At 37.1% G+C, this 22,232-nt stretch overlaps 1 protein-coding gene across 1 annotated transcript in view; it reads right to left on the minus strand.

The window, feature by feature from the left end:
- The window catches only part of Dcaf17 (DDB1 and CUL4 associated factor 17), a 41,167-nt gene that overhangs the window by 5,272 nt on the left and 13,663 nt on the right, over positions 1 to 22,232 (minus strand). Inside the window, exons 5-10 of the mRNA XM_042694165.1 lie at positions 22,131 to 22,209; positions 17,437 to 17,526; positions 14,922 to 15,026; positions 14,535 to 14,640; positions 5,123 to 5,265; positions 2,426 to 2,535 (exon numbers count right to left, since the gene is read on the minus strand). Of these exons, the coding sequence (XP_042550099.1) occupies positions 2,426 to 2,535; positions 5,123 to 5,265; positions 14,535 to 14,640; positions 14,922 to 15,026; positions 17,437 to 17,526; positions 22,131 to 22,209 (633 nt within the window). The remainder of the gene's footprint in view (positions 1 to 2,425; positions 2,536 to 5,122; positions 5,266 to 14,534; positions 14,641 to 14,921; positions 15,027 to 17,436; positions 17,527 to 22,130; positions 22,210 to 22,232) is intronic.

Genomic DNA, 22,232 nt, shown 5'->3' on the forward strand with positions numbered 1-22,232 from the left:
TCCTCTTACCTCTCCCTCTCATATTGCTAGAACCATTTGTTGAGAGGGATCTAACTTTTTGCCTAGACTGGCCTTGAACCACAAACCTTCTGATTTATTTATTTATTTTTGTCAGTTGTAGGGCTTGAACTCTGGACTTGGGCACTTTCCCTCAGCAATTCAGCTGAAGGCTAATGCTCTACTACTTGAGCCACAGTGCCACTTCTGGTTTTCTGGTGGTTTTATTGGAGATAAGAGTCTCATGGACTTTCCTGCCCAGGCTGGCTTTCAACCGTGATCCTCAGATCTTAGCCTCCTGAGTAGCTAGGATTTCAGGCATGAGCCACAAGTGCCCAGCTTCTGATTTTTTTTAAGTAGCTGGGATTAAAGGTCTAGGCTATCATACTTAGCCTAAAAGTGTTTGTCATTTGAAACCTAACAAAAAAACACATCCCTTTTGTGGTTCATAGTTTCTTTCTTTTAAACTTAATTAATCACAAGCAAGGCTTGTGCTTACTAACACTGAACTATATCTCCAGCCTTTGAACTTTAAAAGTCAAACTAATATGGGCGGTATGGATGTTAAAAAAAACATTAAAAGTAATGTCTACTGAAGATGAATCACAGTTTAAGATGTTTTCTAAAAGTTAGTGTGCTTATTTCCTGAAATCTTTTCATTTTCCTTTTATCAGATGAAGAGACATACCCTGACTGTTGTGAAGCATAAAGCAGGCAGACATCTCCCTTCTTATTCAGTACATACTCATTGAACATCTATTCTGTGCCAAACATTTTGCTCAGCGTTACAGCTATCGGCAAAACAGATCCTTTCCCTGTCATGATAGAAACTAATTAAAATTGTTCTACATGCTATGGAATAAGAATGCACAGCATATGCAATGACAAGATGATTAGTAAGTTAGGTTTAACAGGGTTTTAGGGAAGGTCTTTGTGCAAAAGTTAAAATACTGGGCTGGGAAGGTGGCTCAGTGGTACAGCGCTTGCCGTGCATGCATGAGGCCCTGGGTTCGATTCCTTAGCACCACATAAGCAAAAGAGCCGGAAGTGGCGCTGTGGCTCGAATGGTAGAGCGTTAGCCTTGAGCTGAAGAGCTGAGGGACAGTGCCCAGGCCCAGAGTTCAGGCCCCACAACCGGACCCCCCCCCAAAAAAAAAGTTAAAATACTGGGCCATAATCTATGAAGAGAGACCAGGTAGGAGAACAGGTGGGGGGGGTGGGTCAACTGGGAAGAGGTCCTCTACTAAATTAAAAGACAGCATACATGAAATTATAGGAGCAGAAGAGAGGCAGAAGAAGGTTTTCTAGCCCTGCTAACTAGGCCGGTCTTTTTGCTAAAAGCTTTAAGAAGCCATGAAAGGGTTTAAGAAAAAAGCAGGCCTTCACCAGACATTGAATCTTTTATTCTCTTCTGAACTTTCTCATAATTGGGGGAAAAAAAACCCTATTGACTTGTTTAGGATTTTGTACTGGTAATACTTAAAAAAATAATTTTCACTGATGATTAGAAAAGAGAATACAAGAGTGGATTATAAGAGCCCTATAAGTGGCTACATTGTGGTCTATGTTGTAATGTAGGAGGTTTGATCAAAATGATGACAGTGGGTAGGGCCAGAAATAGTCAGACTTATGAAATACTTGAAGTAAAATTAACTGGATTAATAGAATACATGGTATATGGAGTGGATATGTGTATGTATCAATGTGAGCAAGAGAGCGAATGCACATGCATGTTCAAATAAATGCATGTATACCAATGAAAGACAAAAAGGTTAAGGAAGATATCAAGAATGGCATGAGCCTGGAGGAGAGGACTGTGCTAGTGTATGATTTTGTGTGTATGTACGTATGAATGTCTAGAATATGAATTATATATAAAACTATGATTGATAAACTAGAATTATGAATAGCTAATATTTAGAAATAACTAGAATTAAGCAGTAAGAAAATGGTGAGTGAAAAGAAGAACATCATGCAACAATTAGTGGAAATTGGGGTAGAGAAAGAAGAACATGAAAGATTACTGAAAAAGAAGGATATGAGAAGGAGGAAAATATTCAGACTGTAGTGTCAGGGAAGAACATTCCAAGTTGCGGAGAAGTCAACTTGCAGGAGATGTGTCCTAAGACAAAAACCAAAAACAATCTACTACTTTTCCTATGTTAAGGCTTTCAGAACAAAGACCCAATGAAGAAAGCCAACTTGTAATACCCTATCACTCACATTTAATCTAACAAGGAACTTAAACACAGGTAATATAAACAGTAATGACGAAGCTAAAAGAATAAAGTCAGGTTTTCTAGATGCCAGTCTTATAGGAAGTACCTTACAACTATTTCCAAAATTAAAATAGCAGACAAAAATAAAGATGCCAACAAATGCTACCAAAAGCTACTTTTAACTTTAAAGTGGTAATGAAATTACTCACTTGACTTGATTAGGGCCAACATGTACTATTCTTCCAGAAGCATCAGGATGGAAATAGATCCAGTCAGATTCTAGAGAACAACATTCCATTTCTTGAATCCCATTTTTTGCCTGAAATTGGAAAACTTATTTAGGCCAAGATTAAAGGGAAAACAAAAACTTCAAAACTAACACTAGGGACATATGTGAGCCAAAGATATAGGAAAGAGAAAATATTAGAAATGAGACGTATGTGGAAGTTAAATTAGAACATTCGAAGTTGAAAAATTCAGAACATTTTTAATATAGATTTACTCTGTGACATACATTATACTACACAAATATTCTAAGCTATATCTCAAGCACGTACTTTGTGTTAAGTACTGTAAGAGATGCTTTATGGCCAGTATTTAATTTAATCTTAACACTTAAAGCAGATATTAACCCCATTTTATGGCCAAGGAAACTGATAAACAAAGAGTATACATCATTTGCTGAATTTTTAGAACCTACTAAGAAGCAGATCTGACTCCAAAGTCCATAACTTTCTATAAATATGTACATACAATTCCCCATAACTTCCTTTTCCCTTCCACACTGCCAACCACCTGTCAATCAGAAGAATGGGTAACACACATATGAACACGTAGCGAAACCTAAAGTCTCTGACACAAGTCACATAATCTTCTTGGGTAAGTCAAACATTAAACTCTTGTATCTGAGGAAATGATCTAATCTTGTTTAGCATTTAAAGCAAAAGAGATTTATTTCACTGTAATTCTTTTTAAATACTAGAGTTGAAAAACTATATACAGTACAATGCAAGCATATGTACACAAATGTTTCAACTTGTATACAAAAACACTGAATTAACACCAGCATGAACATAATGACTTTACTGACTTTATCTAAGTCATTTAACTTCTGAGTTTGGCAATTATTTATCAACATTGTAATTTGACTAACTGCTGTTATAATAGGAAGGAGAGAGATAACAATAATACTTGACATAAATGTTGAAAGCCATGATTTTTATATATATGCAAATGTATATATCTATACACATGTGTGTTCAGTATAAACATGAAAAAATATACATATGAAAAATATGCATGATCAGTTCTTACATAAAAATGCATGCTAAATATGCAGAGAGTTAATTGTGAAGGGTTTGATGGGATATAGAAGTAAAAAAGATGTGACAGATGAAGGTGGTTGAAGGATGTCCTAACAGGGAGGTGAAGAATTACCCAAACTTGTCATGGCAGGCAACAGCCCTAAGAGGATTCATTATAAACATTGTCACTAGGCTGGGCCCCAATAGGAGCTAACATGGGAGATGAGTGAGAAAATTCAAAAGGTCAATATTTGAGTTAAAAAAAACTAAAGGACACCACACAATGTCCTCAGTGGAAATGGACTCAAGATTGTGCTGACCTTCAACATTTTGGGTAACTAGTGACCCTAAAAGTACTGTAGCCAGCAATGACTGATTATACAAGCTAGTACCTAAAAAAAATGTATGTGGAATAAGCAGAGCCTGTTCGTTCATTTAATATGTTTAATAAGTTCATTTAATATATTAAAATCTCAAGAATAAACTAAATCATTTGTAAAACCACAAATGCACTCCCTCTTTCTGCAGACTCACTCCTTTATACTTATCTCAATTGCTGTTTTTCACATATCATGTCTTATTTACCTACATGTTTGCTACCTTTGGAGAGTATAAACAATTTGAGAAGAAAATGTATCACCAGCTATGGCTGGCAAATGGTAGGCCTTCAATAATTGTTTATCAAAGCAAATCAATGACTACATCACATTTTAAAAGAAAAATTAATTCAACAGGTAGAAATTTCTATTGTTTTTCTATGGATATTTTCTTCCTATACTGCTGTAATTTATGAAAATACTTTAAAAACCAAAGTGCTTTAATGCCTACACTATGGACTCCAGAGTTTCTTCAGCCAATCTGCTCTGCTCTGGTAGACAAATAGCAACAAAACACAGAGGCAGAATCAACAACACATTCCAACAGCAATTTCAGAGGGAGCCTGAATACATGCCATCAAGTTTTTCAGTGGAGCTTGAAAAATGTTTTGTGTTATATCCTTTGCTGGAAGGTTAAGAAAAAGTTCTTGGTACATTAAGAAGTGTGTGTGTGTGTGAAGATAAGTGTGTGTGTGTGTGTGTGTGTGTGCGCGCGCACGTGCGCGCGCCAGTTCTGGGGCTTGAACTCAGAGCCTGGAGACTCTCCCAGCATTTTTGCTCAAGACTAGTGCACTACCATGTGAGCCACAGCACCACTTCTGTCTTTTTGGTAGTTAACTGAAGATAAAACTCTTTTGGACTTTCACAATCCTCAGATCTCAACCTCCAGAGTAGCTAGGATTATAGTCATGAGTTGCTGATGCCTGACTAAGAATTTTTAAAGTTAATGTTTTTAAATTCTGGGGCACACATTAAGTGTTTACTCTCTATACTCTTGTATTTCAAACTGTTCACAAATTATTAAACCAAATGATTAAGATGTAACTCAGGCATAGAGATTTACTAGAGGGGCTGAAGAGTAAAAATAATAATATTTTTCCTCTAGTAGTACTGGAGTTTAGACTTAGGATCTTCCTATTGCTGGCAAGTGCTCTACCATCCATGGCACGTTTCCAGTCTGAAGAATTCAGTTTATTACTAAAATGTATAATCACTCATGACTTACCAAGGTATTATCTTTGAGGGCACAAATGTGGAAAACACCTTTCTGTTTCTTCTTATTAGGTGTGACGATGTAGTGCCAAGGGTGGCCTCCGATCTGAAATGCATTCTCCAAAGATGAGACCTCAAAGAGCAGTGGTGGAATGTCTACATAAAGAGATGAGCAAAAGGAATTTATTAGCTCTCTTTTCTTGTCTCAGATCATTCATTAGCCAAATGCAACCTTTCTTTGCATGCATCATGAATGAAAAATTACTAGGTTCCGAGAAATAAAATGTAATCAGAAAGGAAATTCTAAGAAAAGAGAAAGCTAGTAGGAAACAAACACTGGGTCAGAAGCCAACTTTCTAGCCAGTTGGGAATATATGTGGCCTCAAGTGTGCAGAGGTAAAAGGTTGAAATTTTTTACATAATATACATTGAATAAAATGACTGCATTTGCTCACCCTTCCTTCCTCCATTCATGTATCTCCCCTTGGCCTTCCCCCCAAAACATGTTTCCACTTCCTAGTATTCATTTTGGTACATAGTTCATTAGTTGTTCAGAGGAATTATATCTTTGGATCTTTTGGTCAGTCTGTGTTAGGTACATAGAACACTGTTATCATGCATGTTTGTATTTCAGATCTAGCTTTCACATATAAGAAAAAACATGTGCTGTTTATCTCTTTGAGGCTGATTTACTTCATGTAATTAGAAAGAGGTGACAATGATCAAGATGCACTATACTCATAAGTGACTTATGGAATTGCAATCTCTTTGTACAACTACTTAATAATAAAATTAAAATTTTAAAATTTCTTTTTTTTGTTTTTGTTTTTTGTTTTTTTTGGGGGTCCGGTTGTGGGGCCTGAACTCTGGGCCTGGGTGCTGTCCCTCAGCTCTTCAGCTCAAGGCTAACGCTCTACCACGTGAACCACAGCGCCACTTCTGGCTTTTTTCTTTTTGCTTATGTGGTGCTGAGGAATTGAACCCAGGGCCTGAGAGGCATGCAAGGCAAGCGCTCTACCACTGAGCCATCTTCCCAGCCCTTAAAATTTTAAAATTTCTAATAGAAAAAAAGGTTAAAACTTAATTTGCTGTATTTTAGAGAATGGGAAATAGGAATTCAAAACAAAAATAATCAATGCAAACACATACTTGAAAAGAAATACTTTTGAGCCTGGTGGCTTATACCTGTAATCCTAGCTACTTGGAGGTAGAGATCAGAAGGCCAGCCTGGGCAAGAGTTAGCAGGAATCCACCTCAACCAATGATTTGAGTGCAGCAAAACACTGTATAGTCTCAAGTGTGCGGGAGATGTAGGCAGGTGCATTGAGTTCTACTCCAGGGCAAAAATGTGAGACCACATCTAAAAAATAACTAAGGCAATAAGGATTAGTAGCATAGCCCAAGTGGTAGAGACCTTGGAAGGGTGAGGTCTTAGTAAGGCCCGAAGTTTAAATCCCAGTGTCTCATACTCAGGCACACACATACACAAAGAAATAAAGAAAGAAAAATACTTTTCTAGTAGTTCTTGAAAATGACACAAATGTAAGCAGAGATGATAAGCCCTACTGATCCTTTCAACAGCACAAATTTTGATTATTAATGTCATTTTGGTTTAAAAGACCTACGTTTTTTTCAAATACATAATTTTGTGCTTCATGGTGAGAAAATTTTCAGATGGGTCTGGACTATCCTGATGTTTGAAAAAAAGGAACTTTACAATGATGCTGGGGACAGTGTGAAAAAGAGCAAATCTTGTCAGCCTATTTGCTAGATGAAGAGAGACAGGAAAAAGAAAATAACAATTACTATTAATTAGAATACTTTTCTTTTCTTTTTTCCCCAAGACAGGTTGTCACTATGAAGCCCAGGCAGGCCTCAAACTCAACATCCTCTTGCTTCTATTTCCCAGTCTGCTCCATTATGCCTGGCTTATTTTGTTTGCGCAAACTTTTTAACCCTGGCTGGTCTCAAACTGTGATTCCTGTGATTGCTGCCTCCAGAGTAGTTGAGACTATGGGTGTAAGCTACCATACATGGTCAAAAGTTTACTTTTTTTTTGTCAGTAGTGGGGCCTGAACTCTGGGTCTGGGCGCTGTCCCTCAGCTTTTCAGCTCAAGCCTGGCGCTCCACCACTTGTGCTACAGTGCCACTTCCGGCTTTTTCTACTTATGTGGTGCTGAGGAATCAAACCCAGGGCCTCATGCATGCAAGGCAAGCACTCTACCACTGAGCCACCTTCCCAGCCCAAAAGTTTACTTTTAAGGGCAATTTAAAGTGCAAAAGGAAGTAAATACCGGATGGAAGAGCAAGGCTAGAAAGCAAAATTTCTGAGTATATATTTTCGTAGTTTAGACATTTCAATTGGATACAAATTTCCTAACTTCAAGAATAAAGTCCAAACAGAAAAAGCAAATAGGAAAATAGGAACAACACTTAACCCAATTATATCAAATTGTTAAAAAAAACCGTATAGAAAAATCAGTTTTTGTTACCTTTAAACACATTACTGGTATAGATTTACTGTTTTCTTAGGAGTTATTTTTGATTTGTGTGTGTGTGTGTGCACACGCACGCTCGAGCGTGCGCATGTACATGTGTGGTACTGAAGTTCGAATTCAAGCCTTGATCCATTCCCAGTTCTTTTTTCGCTTGTTTATTTTTCAAGTAGGAGCTTGCTTTTGTTTGGGGCTGGCCTTGGACCACAACTCTCTGCCTTCTGCATAGTTGGGTTTAATACAGGTATGAACTACTACACCTGGCTTGTTTTTGTTTTTAAAGATAGGGCCTCACTAACATTTTATTCAGGCTGGCCTGGAACCATGATCTGCCTGTCTCTACCTCTCATGTCTGAGGTAGGTACTAAGGAGAAAAAGGAACTGCAGATAAATCTTAACCTTCACTCCTTGTTTTCATTTTTAGTAGAAATACTGGTATTTTAATTAAAGACTATAAAATATATGTGTATTATAAGTTTTATTTGGAATCAAGACATTCAGTGTAAGTGAAAAGAAATACAAAACCAAAAAATAAATATAGACAATACAAAGTTATAAAAGTTAAATATAGGGGCTGGGAAGGTGGCTCAGTGGTAGAGCGCTTGCCTGGCATGCCTGAGGCCCTGGCTTCGATTCCTTAGCACCACATAAGCAAAAAGAAAAAAGCCGGAAGTGGCACTGTGGCTCAAGTGGTAGAGCTCGCTAGCCTTGAGCTGAAGAGCTGAGGGACAGCGCCCAGGCCCAGAGTTCAGGCCCCACGACCGGACCCCCCCCCCAAAAAAAGTTAAATATAGAGAAATATGAAAATAAACATGTTTCTCAGTTGTTTTATTAAAAGCACATCAATTGCAATGAATGCAACAGAGAGTTGTGAGTTAAGCTGTGTCTCCCACAAAAGAAATGTTGAAGTCTTGACCTGCAGTCTTTGTGTGTGACTATATTTGGTAATAAATATAATTTATTTTGCAAATATAATCTTTGCAGATATAATCAAACAATTTGGATATACTGGATAAAGGTAGCTTCCAAATTCAATGACTGATAAGGAGAAGAGATTCGAAGACAGAGGTAGAAGCCCACATGAAAAGAAATGGACTAGAGTTATACTGCCACAGGCCTAAGAACATTAAAGTAACTATTAGAAGTTACCAGCCAAGGAAAGTTCTGTCCTGGAGCTTTCAGAGAGAAACGGGTTTTACCAACACCTTGATTTTAAACTTCTTTGTAACTTCTGTGAGAAAACACATTTCTGTTGTTTAAAGTTACCCAGTTACAATCCTAAGAAACTGATAGTCTCTACTGATGTTTCTACTAAGATATCTTAGTAGATGTCTTGTTGGATATAGGACAAAAAAAAGTAAAAGGTAAGCCTGGGACACATTATTGCTCCCATAAGAAGAAAGCTCTCCAAACTTATTAAGGTATGCTAAAATTCAGCTGTTATTAGTCAAATTCTGGACAACTTGAGCATTTACCAAGAACAATGATTATAAATATGTAATACTGTACAAAAAGAACTCATATAAAATATGTTGCAAGCCCAAGGCAGAAGCTAGAGGGATAACCAGTTCAAAGCCAATCTGGGCTGTATAACAAGACTGTTTTGAAAAAATAATCCATCAAGAGCCAGGTGCCAGTGGTTCAAACCTGTAATCACAGCAACTCAGGAGGCTGAGATCTGAATATCTCAATTCAAAGCCAGCTGGAGCAAATAAAAGTCTATGAGACTTATCTCCAATTAATCACCAAAAAGCCAGAAGTGGAGCAGTGGTAGAGTGTGGGCCTTGAACAGTGTTCAGGGACAGTGCTTAGACCTAAGTTCAAGACTCAGGACCGGTACCAAAAAAATTTAAAAACCCACTAAGTCTAATCCACTATGTTGTCATCATTAAAAGTGACCAACAAACTCCTAATTATTACTAATGAAAGGGAAAGAATTAAGTATTTACTTTGTCCTTTTAAAGGAAATTATAGTTTATCCTTAGTTGATAAATTAAATTATTTTATTTTAATTTTGTGTCAGTACTGGGGCTTGAATTCAGAACCTTGAACTCTTAAGAGTTTTTGGTCCAGAGTGGTGCTCTACCACTTGAGGCACATCTCTACTTCCTGCTTTTTGCTAGTTGATTGGAGATAAGAATCTTAATGGACTTTTCCTGCCTGGGCTAGCTTGGAACTGCAATCCTCAGCTCTCAGCCTCCAGAGTAGCTAGGATTATAGACTTGAGCCACCAGTGCCTGGCTTATGAGTTATTTTTTTTAGTTTTATAAAAATGCCAGCTACTAGTAGAGGGGCAAAGTATGAACAAATGCAGCAGTGGTACTTACTAGACACTATATAGAAAATGAACTATACAATTTGTGGGTGGATGTGAGGGAAAAACTGGGAGAAAGTGAGAGAAGGGGAAACATCCAAAAAGAAATGTACTCTTACCTGACTTAAGTAACTGTAACCCCTCAGTACATCGCCTTCATAATAACAAAAAAGAATTTTTAAAAATGCTAGCTACTAAAGGCAAAGGGAATTATACTTGTTTTAAAAGCAACCCATGATGACAAGTGATTTAGGAGAGGATCACTAACAGTTATAAGAATATTTATTCTTATACTATTATCACAGATAATTAAAAATAACCAAAATGTGAATGTAGGCAATAAATTTTATCTCATTTGTAAAAGGGCATGTACATCAAGTTCTTGACATATTCAGAATATACACGCACAAGCACTTTTTGGCAATAGGTGGTGTAATCACTATTAAAAAAGTATCAGAGCTACAGTAATGCCTCACCTACCGTGGGAGTTCTGTTCCAGAGACCCCGCGATAGGTCAAAATCCGAGAAGTAGCAGTGGCATACAGTCGGTCCTTCTATATCGCGGTTCACTTATTGGTACTTCACAGATTTTGACCTATTCCGGGTGTCTCTGGAATGGATCATTATTTACCTGTTTCTTAAAAAAAAAACAAAACCTGAGATACAGTGAAGCTGCAGTTAAGTGAACTGCAATATTGGGAGGGATGACTGTATTTAATGAAAACTAATTTTTTTTCCTATTTTTTTATTATTAATTGAAAACTAAGTTCTTTTCATCTGTATCTCTTAGGCAGTAACTATGATTTACTAGGTTTTTGTGTGCTATTCGAGATAGTCCGAACAAGCTTAAAAGCATGAACACAAATACACTGTTTACATATTAGCGTGAATATATAAATGAAGCTTTTAATACACAGTTTACATATTAGCGTGACTATATAAATGAAGCTTTTAATGTAGTTTTGCACTTTGTGTGTGTGTATTTGTGTGTGTGCGCGCATGCACACACATGTATGTGCGCCAGTCCTGGTTAAACTCAGTCCTGATTAAACTCAGACAGGGCATTCTCCCTGAGCTTTTTTTTCTTTTTGCTCAAGGCTGGCACTCTACCACTTGAGTCACAGATCCACTTCCAGCTTTTTTTGTGTGGTTAATTTGAGATAAGTGTCTCATGGGCTTTCCTTTGTACTGTGTTCTTTAATCGCAGCCTCCTGAGTAGCTAGGATTACAGGTATGAACCACTGGTGCCCAGACTGCACCCATTTTTAAATAATAGGAGATGAAACTCAAAAGTATGGTAGATTCTTAGTATGTGTGTATATGTAGATCCAAGGAAATGACCGTGGAGGGAAACTACAAAGGCCCAAAAATGTACAGAGTTCAAAACTATACTGTAAATAATCCTTGATTAATTTCTCTCACAACACACCTAACTTCCCCATTCTCCTTACTACAAACAGGGACTAAAATAGCACAATCTTTCAATCTCCATGTCTTTTAAATTTATTATTTTGCATTTTGTTTTATTCATCCTTTCTCTATATTTCAATAAGAATAGCACTACAATTTTGAGAATTCTTTTCAAAATAACCCATTTCAGTTACCCACTGGTCCCTGTATCAATATTTTTTTTCTTTCCAGAACTAGGGTTTGAACTCAGGGCCTTGAGCTTGTTCAGTTTACTTGTTCTACTAGTCCTCTACCACTTGAGTCATTCCTCCACCTGGAGGAATGAATTCTCAAAAACTTTTCTGTCCTGAGATCCTCTAGATCTTAGATCCTGATTAGAGGCATAAGCCACCAGTACCTGGCTTAAATTTTTAATAGATTCCTACTAGTACATTTGTAGTGAATATATATGGTATTGTTTGGACTAGAATATATTGCTAAATTTTCATAAAATTGCCTAATTCAGGTTTTTGAAGACATTCAAAAAGTTAAAATGAGTTTCATGGATAACTGGCTATACTCTCTCCTCCATTTACAACTGTCATTTACTACTTTCTATTTCCATTAAACTGTTCTTGGATTTCTGAGATAAACTCTGGACAGCCATGGTTTATTTATTTATAAATATATACTACTGAATTTGACTAAAGGCTGATTACTCTTTTAGTAAGTTGCTAAAGGTTTATTTCTTTTTTAGTAAGTTGCAGGATTTGGTAAGCAAGTTAGATATAGATATCTATACCTATATGTATAGATATAGATATACACTGTCAGTATATAGGATCATGGATAGTTTTCCTTTTTTTGCTTTGTCAGTCTATAAGTATACCAAGAGTTCCATCTGTATTTAGTTTTTTTTTTTTTGTCTGTCAGGGGGGCTGAACTCTGAGCCTGGGCGCTGTTCCTTAGCTCTTCAGCTCAAGGCAAGCACCCTACCACTTAAGCCACAGCGTCACTTCCAGCTTTTTTCTGCTTATGTGGTGCTGAAGAATCGAACCCAGGGCCTTATATGTGTGAGGAAAGCACACTACCACTGAGCCAATTTCCTAGCCCCTGTATTTAGGTTTTGTCTATGTTCAAATAGCATGGTAGCAAGATTTTTTCTTGGAAAACATTCATTCTTAGAGATGGATAATTTCATAAAAATATAATTTTCCTTAAATGTAATGTTTATTTTTATTGAACAGGTGATGAGCAGGGGGGGGTTACTGTTACATAAGTAAGGCAATGAATATAAATATAAAATATTAAGTTACAAGAAAGTTAAGATAATTTCACTTGTGTAAAATGCAACATTTTCCAGATAAAGAAAATCAAGAATCAGAAAGGGAAGTGTTTGCAAAAGGTTTCTGGCCAACGAAATTTTCTTAATGGAGACCCGGAAACACAACAAATCAAAGAAAGGTTGGACAAATGGGATTGTATGAAGTTGCAGAGCTTCTGCATGGCAAAGGACATAGCTAGCAAGATCAATAGAAAGCTCACGGATTGGGAGAAGATCTTCACTAGCTATACAACGGACAAGGGTCTCATATCTTTTTTTTTTTGGGTCCGGTAGTGGGGCCTGAACTCTGGGCCTGGGCGCTGTCCCTCAGCTCTTCAGCTCAAGGCTAGTGCTCTACCACTTGAGCCACAGCGCCACCTCCGGCTTTTTTCTTTTTTGCTTATGTGGTGCTGAGGAATCGAACCCAGGGCCTCAGGCATGCAAGGCAAGCACTCTACCACTGAGCCACCTTCCCAGCCCCAAGGGTCTCATATCTAAAATATACTTGGAACTAAAAAAATTAAATCCCCCAACAACAAATCTCCAAAGAAACAACTGCCCAATAAATAAGTGGGCCAATGACTTAAAGAGAAACTTCTCTGAAGAAGAAAGAAGGATGGCCAATAGAAACATGAAGAAATGCTCAACCTCCCTAGCCATAAAAGAAATGAAAATCAAAACAACATTGAGATACCACCTTACACCAGTTAGAATGGCAAAAATCAAGAACTCTAATAACAACAGATGCTGGAGGGGATGTTGACAGAAGGGAACCTTACTTCATTGTTGGTGGGAGTGTAAACTTGTTCATACTACTTTGGAAAGTAGTATGGAGTTTCCTCAAAAGACTCCACATAGAGCTCCCCTATGACCCAGCAGTCCCACTTTTGGGCATTTACCCAAATGTTTACAAACAAGACCACACTAAAGCTACCAGCACAACTATGTTTATTGTAGCATTATTTACCATAGCTAAGATCTGGAACCAACCCAGATGCCCCTCAGTAGATGAATGGATCCAGAAAATGTGGTATATAGACACAATGGAATTCTATGCCTCCATCAGAAAGAATGACATTGCCCCATTTGTTAGGAAATGGAAAGACTTGGAAAAAATTATATTAAGTGAAGTAAGCCAAGCCCAAAGAAACATAGGTCCCATGATTTCCCTTATTTGCAATATCTAGTATATGTATGAGTCAAGCAGAAAAGGCCAGATAAGGTGATGTTAGGAAAATGAACCCTAAGATATGTATTTTAAATGTTTTTTTTCTTTCATGCATTTGTTTCAAACGCAATTATAAGATTATTTCTTTGTTGCTTTGTATGTCCCTCCCCCACAGTATAACCCATGCTTTCATTGTATTTGATGTTGGTATAATTTGTGGAGGGGAAGGGGAAAAACAAGTCGTTTAAATAAGGATACAGGTGGACCTGTTGCAACAATGAGAAGTACAAGTTGTCATGTCAAAAACGAACTTTACAACTTGGGGGGGGAGGATTGGGCGGGGGGGGGGGGGGGGGGGGGCAGGAGGATGGGAAGGGATGGAAGGGTAAACAAAGGAGGAGGCTACAATGCTTGATAAGAAATGTACTCACTATCTTGCCCATGTAATTGTAACCCCTCTGTACAGTATTTTCACAATAAAAAATATATATAAAAAAAAATTAAAAAAAAAAAAAAAGGTTTCTGGCCAAGCAAGGCTTAGCATACCCTGATTTTTTCTTCAATGAATAATTGATAGAATTTGTTGACACTTATTTAATAGTAAAGAATATGCTGTACAAGAGTAAAATAAATTAGGTTATAAGTAAAGAGAAAAACATTTGGAAGTTTACAATTAATAACTACTTATACAACCATTTATTTTTAAGGTGAAAAAATACTATATAGTAGTCATACCTGTGATTTTAATATTACAAGGAATGCCAAAAGGAGCCTCTCCTACAGTTCCAGTAGTCCCACCCCATCTGCATGCACAACCTAAGTCAAGTTTCTGTTGCATGAACTAAAAACAAAACAAAACAAAATGGTGGCTTTAGCACCTATTTATTTGCTGTCTGGAGAGAAATAAGCAACATTTACATACATATGACAAAGCCAATGTCTATTCAGACCTTTATGTTTATCTTCCCCATCCCCTTTTTAAAGGTTATTTCTTTCATGCTTCAGCAACTTTTATACAGGTGAAAATCACATAGGTGCTGTACTCTAAAAGCATCATATTAAAAATAAAATCAGCTCAAGACTCATTTTAATTTTAATTTGGCAAAGTGAAATTTTTTTTACCTGTTCAGTGATGGCCTGGAAGCTATAGAGTCTGACTAGTCCTGAGCTGTACATCACAATCAGTATTCCATGAGACAAAGTAGCATCTGTAACATTCCCAAAAATCTGCGGGGAAAGGCAAATATACCTAAGAAAAGACCAGAAGGCCAATCCTCTGAGTGTTCACAATGGTTTATATTCTCACTTTATGTTCAGGTCACCACCACCACCTTGCTGCCTTGCATAAGAACTTAATCATAACTTAACACCTTGAGGCTAAAGTGTTATTAGTTATAGGTAAGCAGTAAACAGTTAAGATTCTCAGACTGGAAAACTGATGGAAGCATAGTACATAGCACACAAAATGATGTGACAGCATTCATTTGCATCATAGCTTTTTTAGTATCTATTAATAACAACTTCTGTTCCACATGAGACACTGAATACACTTAGATAATGCAACTCTAAATAAGTATTTACCATGCATATTCTACCAGACACCTACTCTTTTTACTAAAATGTTCTTCATAAAAAAAAAATTAGCTGTTTGGAAATTAAAAACAACTGGATATCACAAAGTAATTAGAAGAAACAGTTTGATTTTTCAGCTATACAAGAATAAAATATGTTAAAAGACCAAAAACTTGTAATCCAAGCTACTCAGAAGACTGAGCCTGGAGGATCACAGTTTGAGGCCAGCCAGTGAAGAAAAGTTCACTAGAGTTCATCTTTAAAAAATCACCTTCATAGACCTGCAGTAAGGCTTTGGCTGATAGTTTGCTACAGTTTCTGTTTTATGCATTGAGTATTTTCATGACTTTCTGATAAAAAACACAATTCTGTGCCAACTTTAATATTTAATGAAAGGCAATATATGTAAATATTCATAGCAATAAAATAACAACTATAGGAAATGAAAACTTGTCTCTATATCTATTCAAGGAAGATTACTTAGTGAAGATTTACCATCTCATAAATAGCGCAAGTACATAAGACTACTCAGGAGCCAGGACCTTGGGTAGTCTTAATGCACATAGTAATGAGAGATGTGCTTTAATCCCAAGTAATCATAATGGAAACTAAATCCCTCAAATGACTGCTGGGGATATACAAAAATAAAGAGGAACAAATTATGATTTTTAAGTGTTCATTCCTGTTGGAGAATGTAATATACACATGCAATTACTCAACAAGCATAAAGAGAACAAATAAATTATGAGTGCTTTTTGTCATTATCTTAGAATGATAATTATAGTTTGCTTTGAATTGAGTAGTTCATGACTTTTTAATTCACCAATCCTAATGCCATACATTAAAAAAAAGAGTACTTGTGTAACTCAAACATATTCCAAAATAATATAGGTTATACTAAACCAACTCTTCTTTCAAAATTTGGCTTAAACTTCTAGTATAATCTGGGTTCAAATTCTAGCTCTTTCAGAGCTGGGGTGTGGTTCAAGTGGTATAGTACTGGCCTCAAGAATTCTAGTTCCGGGGCTGGGAAGGTGGCTCAGTGGTAGCGCGCTTGCCTTGCATGCATGAGGCTCTGGGTTCAATTCCTCAGCACCACATAAGCAAAAAGAAAAAAGCCAGAAGTGGCGCTGTGGCTCAAGTGGTAGAGCGCTAGCCTTGAGCTGAAGAGCTGAGGGACTGTGCCCAGGCCCAGAGTTCAGGCCCCATGACTGGACCCCTTCCCCCCCCCCCCCCCCCCCCGCAAAAAAAAAAAAAGAATTCTAATTCCTTCAGTTATGACCTTCAAAAATTAGCAGCTTACTTTCTTAAGAGAACACATATACACATTCACACATATATACACACACTCAAAAATGCCTGGCACAAAATAATCAATAAATGGTAACAGTATTATTTAGTTTATGCAGTTAATGTATTTGGCTTAGGTAATATAAAAATGTTTGAATACATTCAGCTTGTTTGTTAGTAAATATGAGTAGACTCCTCTACAATACTTCAGATGCTTAAAGACTAGCAGCAAAGCTCAATAAGTAACTAATAATACAGAAAAACAATTTTTAAAACTGTAAAAGTAAAGATAAAAAAAGTGGATTCCTCTAAATTGAATTTTTTCTCTTCATGCCTTCCATCTAACTACTCTATAAGTCATGAAAAACAGCAACAATAAAACCAAAACTAAATAAGTTAGGAAATTTACATATTTAATTACATTGCTTGTTTACATACCATAAAACAAGTTTCAGATTTATATCTGGCAATTAAAATAAGCAATTTTGCTACAGCTTAATGACCATTTTTAACAAGCTTTGGAAATATTCTCCTTGAAAAAAATACCTTGGGTACTTCCTAATTTTGTAAAATAGTCTGTTAATGCCCATGAGTTTTCAATACTATCCACCTGAGAGGCATGAAGAGAAAGGAATAATCTCTCTTCCAAAGTCAAATTGTTTTGTGTTTTCTGTTATGAAATAAAAAATCAAAGTATCTAATAAGTAATTAAATGATGACATTACATCTTGTCAATAAAATTAATATTTCAATTGTATAACAAATAATTTCTTACCCTCTTGTTTATCTCGAGAATTCCTATAAGTGAAAATGGTAGAACATGGAACACGGCAAGGTACAACAAAACTGATGGCTGAATGCCTGCCTAGAAAGAAAGACAAAAATTATAGGCAGCTCTCCAGAGTACTTCAGAAACACTCTTATTTCTCATTTTCCTCTCTTACGACCTCCCCACCCCCCTTATGCTGTTACTAGGGCTTGAGCCTTGAGCCTGAAAGCTTTTTTTGCTCACAGCTGGTAATCTATCACTTGAGTCCAAGTGGCTTTATTCGAGATAACTGGAAATAATCTCCTGCTGTGCACCAGTGGCTCAAGTCTGTAATCCTAGCTACTCAGGAGGCTGAGATCTAAGGATGGCTGTTCAAAGCTAGCTAGGACAGGAAAGTCCCTGAGACTCATATCTCCAATAAACCACCAGAAAACCGGAAGTGGCACTGTGGCTCAAGAAGTGAGAGGGCTAGCCTTGAGCTGAAAACTGAGGAACAGAGCCCAAGCTGAGTTCAAGCCCCAGGACTGACCAAAAAAAAAAATCTCCTGGATTATCTGTTTTGTCTGTTCTGCTAGCTTCAAATTATGATTATTTTCTGAAACTAGGATTACAGGTGTGAACCACTGGCACCCATCACAAACACTCTTTTGATGAGATAAAAACATCCATCTATTTGTCAGATCGAGAAGTTACTTCAATAAGGCAAACATTTTAGTGGCAGAAAAGACCACTACACCTCCAACTCTTCAGATATATACATTCACAAAAACACTAAAATCTACCTAAGTAAGGAGAACAATGAATATTTCTTAGTATCAAAACATTGTATATTTATATTGGAAATTGAAGCTCTATCAAAAAAGCCTAACCAATAAACATGGAGATATAGTGGTGACATCACTGAAATTAGTTATGCTGGTATGTTTGCATGAAATAAAAAAATGTTAACAATAAAAGCTTGTGATTTCTCTGCTGGAAGAGGAGAGCTCCTTTACTTTGAAGAACAATTTCTACTCAATTTATTTCCACTGTGAATGTAAAACATTCAATTGTACTTCCCCAGCAGAGATTTTGAAGGAATTTCTTAAATTCCCATTATAGTCAAATTCTGCTTTATTAGAACTCTAAGGTTGGGGCACCAAGACAATCAATCAAAGTTGTTGTAAGTAAAAGCTAGACAACAAATCAATAAAAAATAGATTGTAATATTTAAAGCCCAAAAGAGTCTCTTTCAAAGGGGTATAGTTTGGTTAAGCTAAGATCTTCAAGGCATAAATCAGACTCATTCTATGTTCCTAAAACTCAACAGAAAGGTATAGTTTTTATATGTCCCGATCAAGTGCTACTAGTTCTTGGCTGTACATTGTGACAATAATCTATAATTCAAAAAGAAAAGACTTTTGTTAACCTTATCAGATGAAGTAAATGAAAATTTTTCATGGATGTATGGAATCAGATATAAGTACTGTTCTTCAAGAATTAATTTTTTTTTTAACACAAAGTCCATTATTTACAAAGATATGGGCTACCACATGATGAAGTTCCAGTCAACAGCAGAGCACACACACAATGATAGTTCCAAAAGGTACAGTGGGTTTGAAAAATTCCTATCACCTACTCACATATTTGTAGTTGTGAGAGGCTGGTATTAACACAATCTTGTATTATCAAAGTTATTAAAAGTTGCATAGTACATAATACTTGGTCATGTGTAGGTACATTATGTGATTTCTTTATATACGTAGCATAGTATTCTCTTACTATTATTTTAGAGTACACTCCTACTTAACTAATACTAACTTTACTGTAAATTAATATTCTATCTTTTTTTTTTATTGTGAAAATACCATACAGAGGGGTTACAATTACATGGGCAAGATAATGAGTACATTTCTTATCAAGCATTGTTGCCTCCTCCTTTGTTTCCCCTTCCCATCCCTTCACTGTATTTGATGGTGGTATAATTTGTGGAAGGGAAGGGCAAAAACAAATTGTTTATATAGGGATACAGGTAGACTTATTGCAACAATGAGATGTATTAGTTGTTATGTCGAAAAATGAACTTTACAACTTTGGATGGGGGGGTGGAAGAATTAAATTTTTTAGGTATATTGGACAATCCACTTTTAGAATTCCTATTAAAATGTGTGTCACTGTTATACTACTTCACATTTTATGAATTTTCCTTATTAAAACAGAGAAGGCAATATAACGAGACTATAAAAAAAGAAGTATTAGCAGGGGGCCCGGTGGCTCACGCCTGTAATCCTAGCTACTCAGGAGGCTGAGATCTGAGGATTACAGCTCAAAGCCAGCCCCCACGGCAGGAAACTCCATGAGACTCTTATCTTTAATAAACCACTCAGAAAACCGGAAATGGTGCTGTGGCTCGCGTGGTAGAGCACTAGCCCTGAGCTGAAGAGCTGAGGGACAACACCCAGGCCCAGAATTCAAGCCCCATGACCGACAAAAAAAAAAGTATTAATGAAAGAATGGTTCCTTTTCTTAGATTAGCATATTCAATAATACCAGAAAAGGCTTGTGCCATTAGTGTCAGCTGGCAGGGTATAAGGAAAGGATAGGAAAATACTTATAGATAACCATAATAAAAAGTAAGTGTAAGTAGCCAACAAATTTACTTGGCTTTAGTAGGATACAGAAAAGCATAAAGAGAGATGAGAGAATATGAAAGGAATATACTGGAGTTTTGACAAAGGAATACCTGATGTAGTGATCTAAATAAGGTAAATCAGAGAAACTACATGTTTTCTAAAAAGCACCATTAGCCAAGCATGGGGTCACAGTCCTAAATGCACAGCACTCAGAAGGCCAAGGCAATAAAACCCTGAGTTTGAGGCTAGTGGGGGCAACATAGCAAGACCCTGCCCCAAAATAAATACATAAACTAGGTGGCTCACACCTGTAATCCTAGCTACTCAGGAGGCTGAAATCTGAGGATCACAGTTCAAAGCCAGCTGGGGCACAAAAGTCCATGAGACTCATCTCCAATTAACCATCAGAAAGCTGGGGCTTAAGTAGTAGAGCACTTGCCTTGAGCTGAAGAGCTCAGGGACAATGCTCGGGCTCAGAGTTCAAGTCCTACAACTGACAAATAAATAAAAATAAAAATAAATTAAAAATAACTACATAAATGAAAAAAATGGCATCCAGAAAGTTTACCTGTGGGTCAGTGTCACAGCACTACAGCATTGTATAAGTAACTTAATTTCTCTGAGTCTCAAATTCTTTGTGTGTAAAACAGGATAAAACCATCTACTGTATTAAGGATTAAATGAATTTATACAGCTACCACATTCTAAACAGCTTGGCGATTTCATAATCAAACATACTACTGAATTAAAAACAGGCTTACTGCCAGATGCTGGTAGCTCATGCCTATGATCCAAGTAGCTACTGAGGAGGCTGAGATCTAAGGGTCATAGTTCAAAGCCAGCCAGGGCATGAAAGTCTCTGAGACCAGCTCTAATTAACCACCAGAAAACCAGGCTCAAAGTAGTAGTGTGTGTCCTAGGAAGGTAGCTCAGTGGTAGAGCGCTTGCCTGGCATGCATGAGGCCCTGGGTTTGATTCCTCAGTACTATATAAGCAGAAAAAGCCGGAAGTGGCACTGTGGCTCAAGTGGTAGAGCACTAGCCTTGAGCTGAAGAGCTGAGGGACAGCACGCAGGCCCAGAGTTCAGGCCCCACAACTGGCAAAAAAAAAAAGTAGTAGGGTGTTAGCCTTGAGTGAAAAAAAAAAAAAGCCCAGGAACAGTGTCCAGGCCCCACAACAGTCAAAAAAAAAAATGGACTGGGAAGGTGGCTCAGTGGTAGAGCGCTTGCCTTGCATGCATGAGGCCCTGGGTTCAATTCCTCAGCACCACATAAGCAAAAAGAAAAAAAAGCCGGAAGTGGCGCTATGGCTCAAGTGGTAGAGCGCCAGCCTTGAGCTGAAGAGCTGAGGGACAGTGCCCAGGCCCAGAGTTCAGGCCCCACGACTGGACCCAAAAAAAAAAATTTAGAAAAAAAAAAAAAAAAAAAGAAAAAAAAATGAGAAAGAACTAGAACATACATTTGGTCAGAAAGAAATAGAAAAGAATTATTTTGATTATTCTCTACATGTCTAGAATATGAGCAGAAAATTTGTAAAAGCTAAAGCACTTTTATAAAAAGTGCTCAATAAGTGATTTCTAAGTACATCTTTGTAAACCAGAAACAGTATACATTTCTAGAGTTTATAAAGTCTAGTAGATTCTGGGTGTGGGGAGAGAGGGGGGCCAGAAAAGCACCTGTTTTAATAGCATGTTTCAGAAAAAAAAATTACCTTCAAACTTTAATAGCATGTTATAGAAATCAGAGAGATCATTATTTCTTTCTTCTTTTTTTTTTTTTTTGTCTGTTGTGGGGCCTGAATTCTGGGCCTGGGCACTGTCCCTCAGCTCTTTAGCACAAGGCAAGTGCTCTACCACTTGAGCCACAGTGCCACTTCCAGTTTTCTGGTGGTTAATTGGAGACAAGAGTCTTACGGACTTTCCTGCCAGGGCTGGCTTTGGACAGTGATCCTTAGATCTCAGTCTCCTGAGTAGCTAGGATTGCAGGCGTGAGCCACTGGTGCCAGTTCATTAATTCTTTTATTACTAATGTACAGACAAATTTCTAAGGAAGCAAATTCTTGTTTTATTGAATGTTTAATAATGTATACCTGTCGAGCCCCTGCTGAGCTTTTGTTCTGAGCTGACTTGACTGCAATGACTTCTTGAGGAGTGTCCCAACTCAAGTACCTTTCAAAAAAAATGAAGACAAA

This window comes from Dipodomys spectabilis, unplaced genomic scaffold (genome assembly GCF_019054845.1).
Source record: "Dipodomys spectabilis isolate Male_0828 unplaced genomic scaffold, ASM1905484v1 ptg000174l, whole genome shotgun sequence".
In the NCBI taxonomy this organism is placed as follows: domain Eukaryota; kingdom Metazoa; phylum Chordata; class Mammalia; order Rodentia; family Heteromyidae; genus Dipodomys; species Dipodomys spectabilis.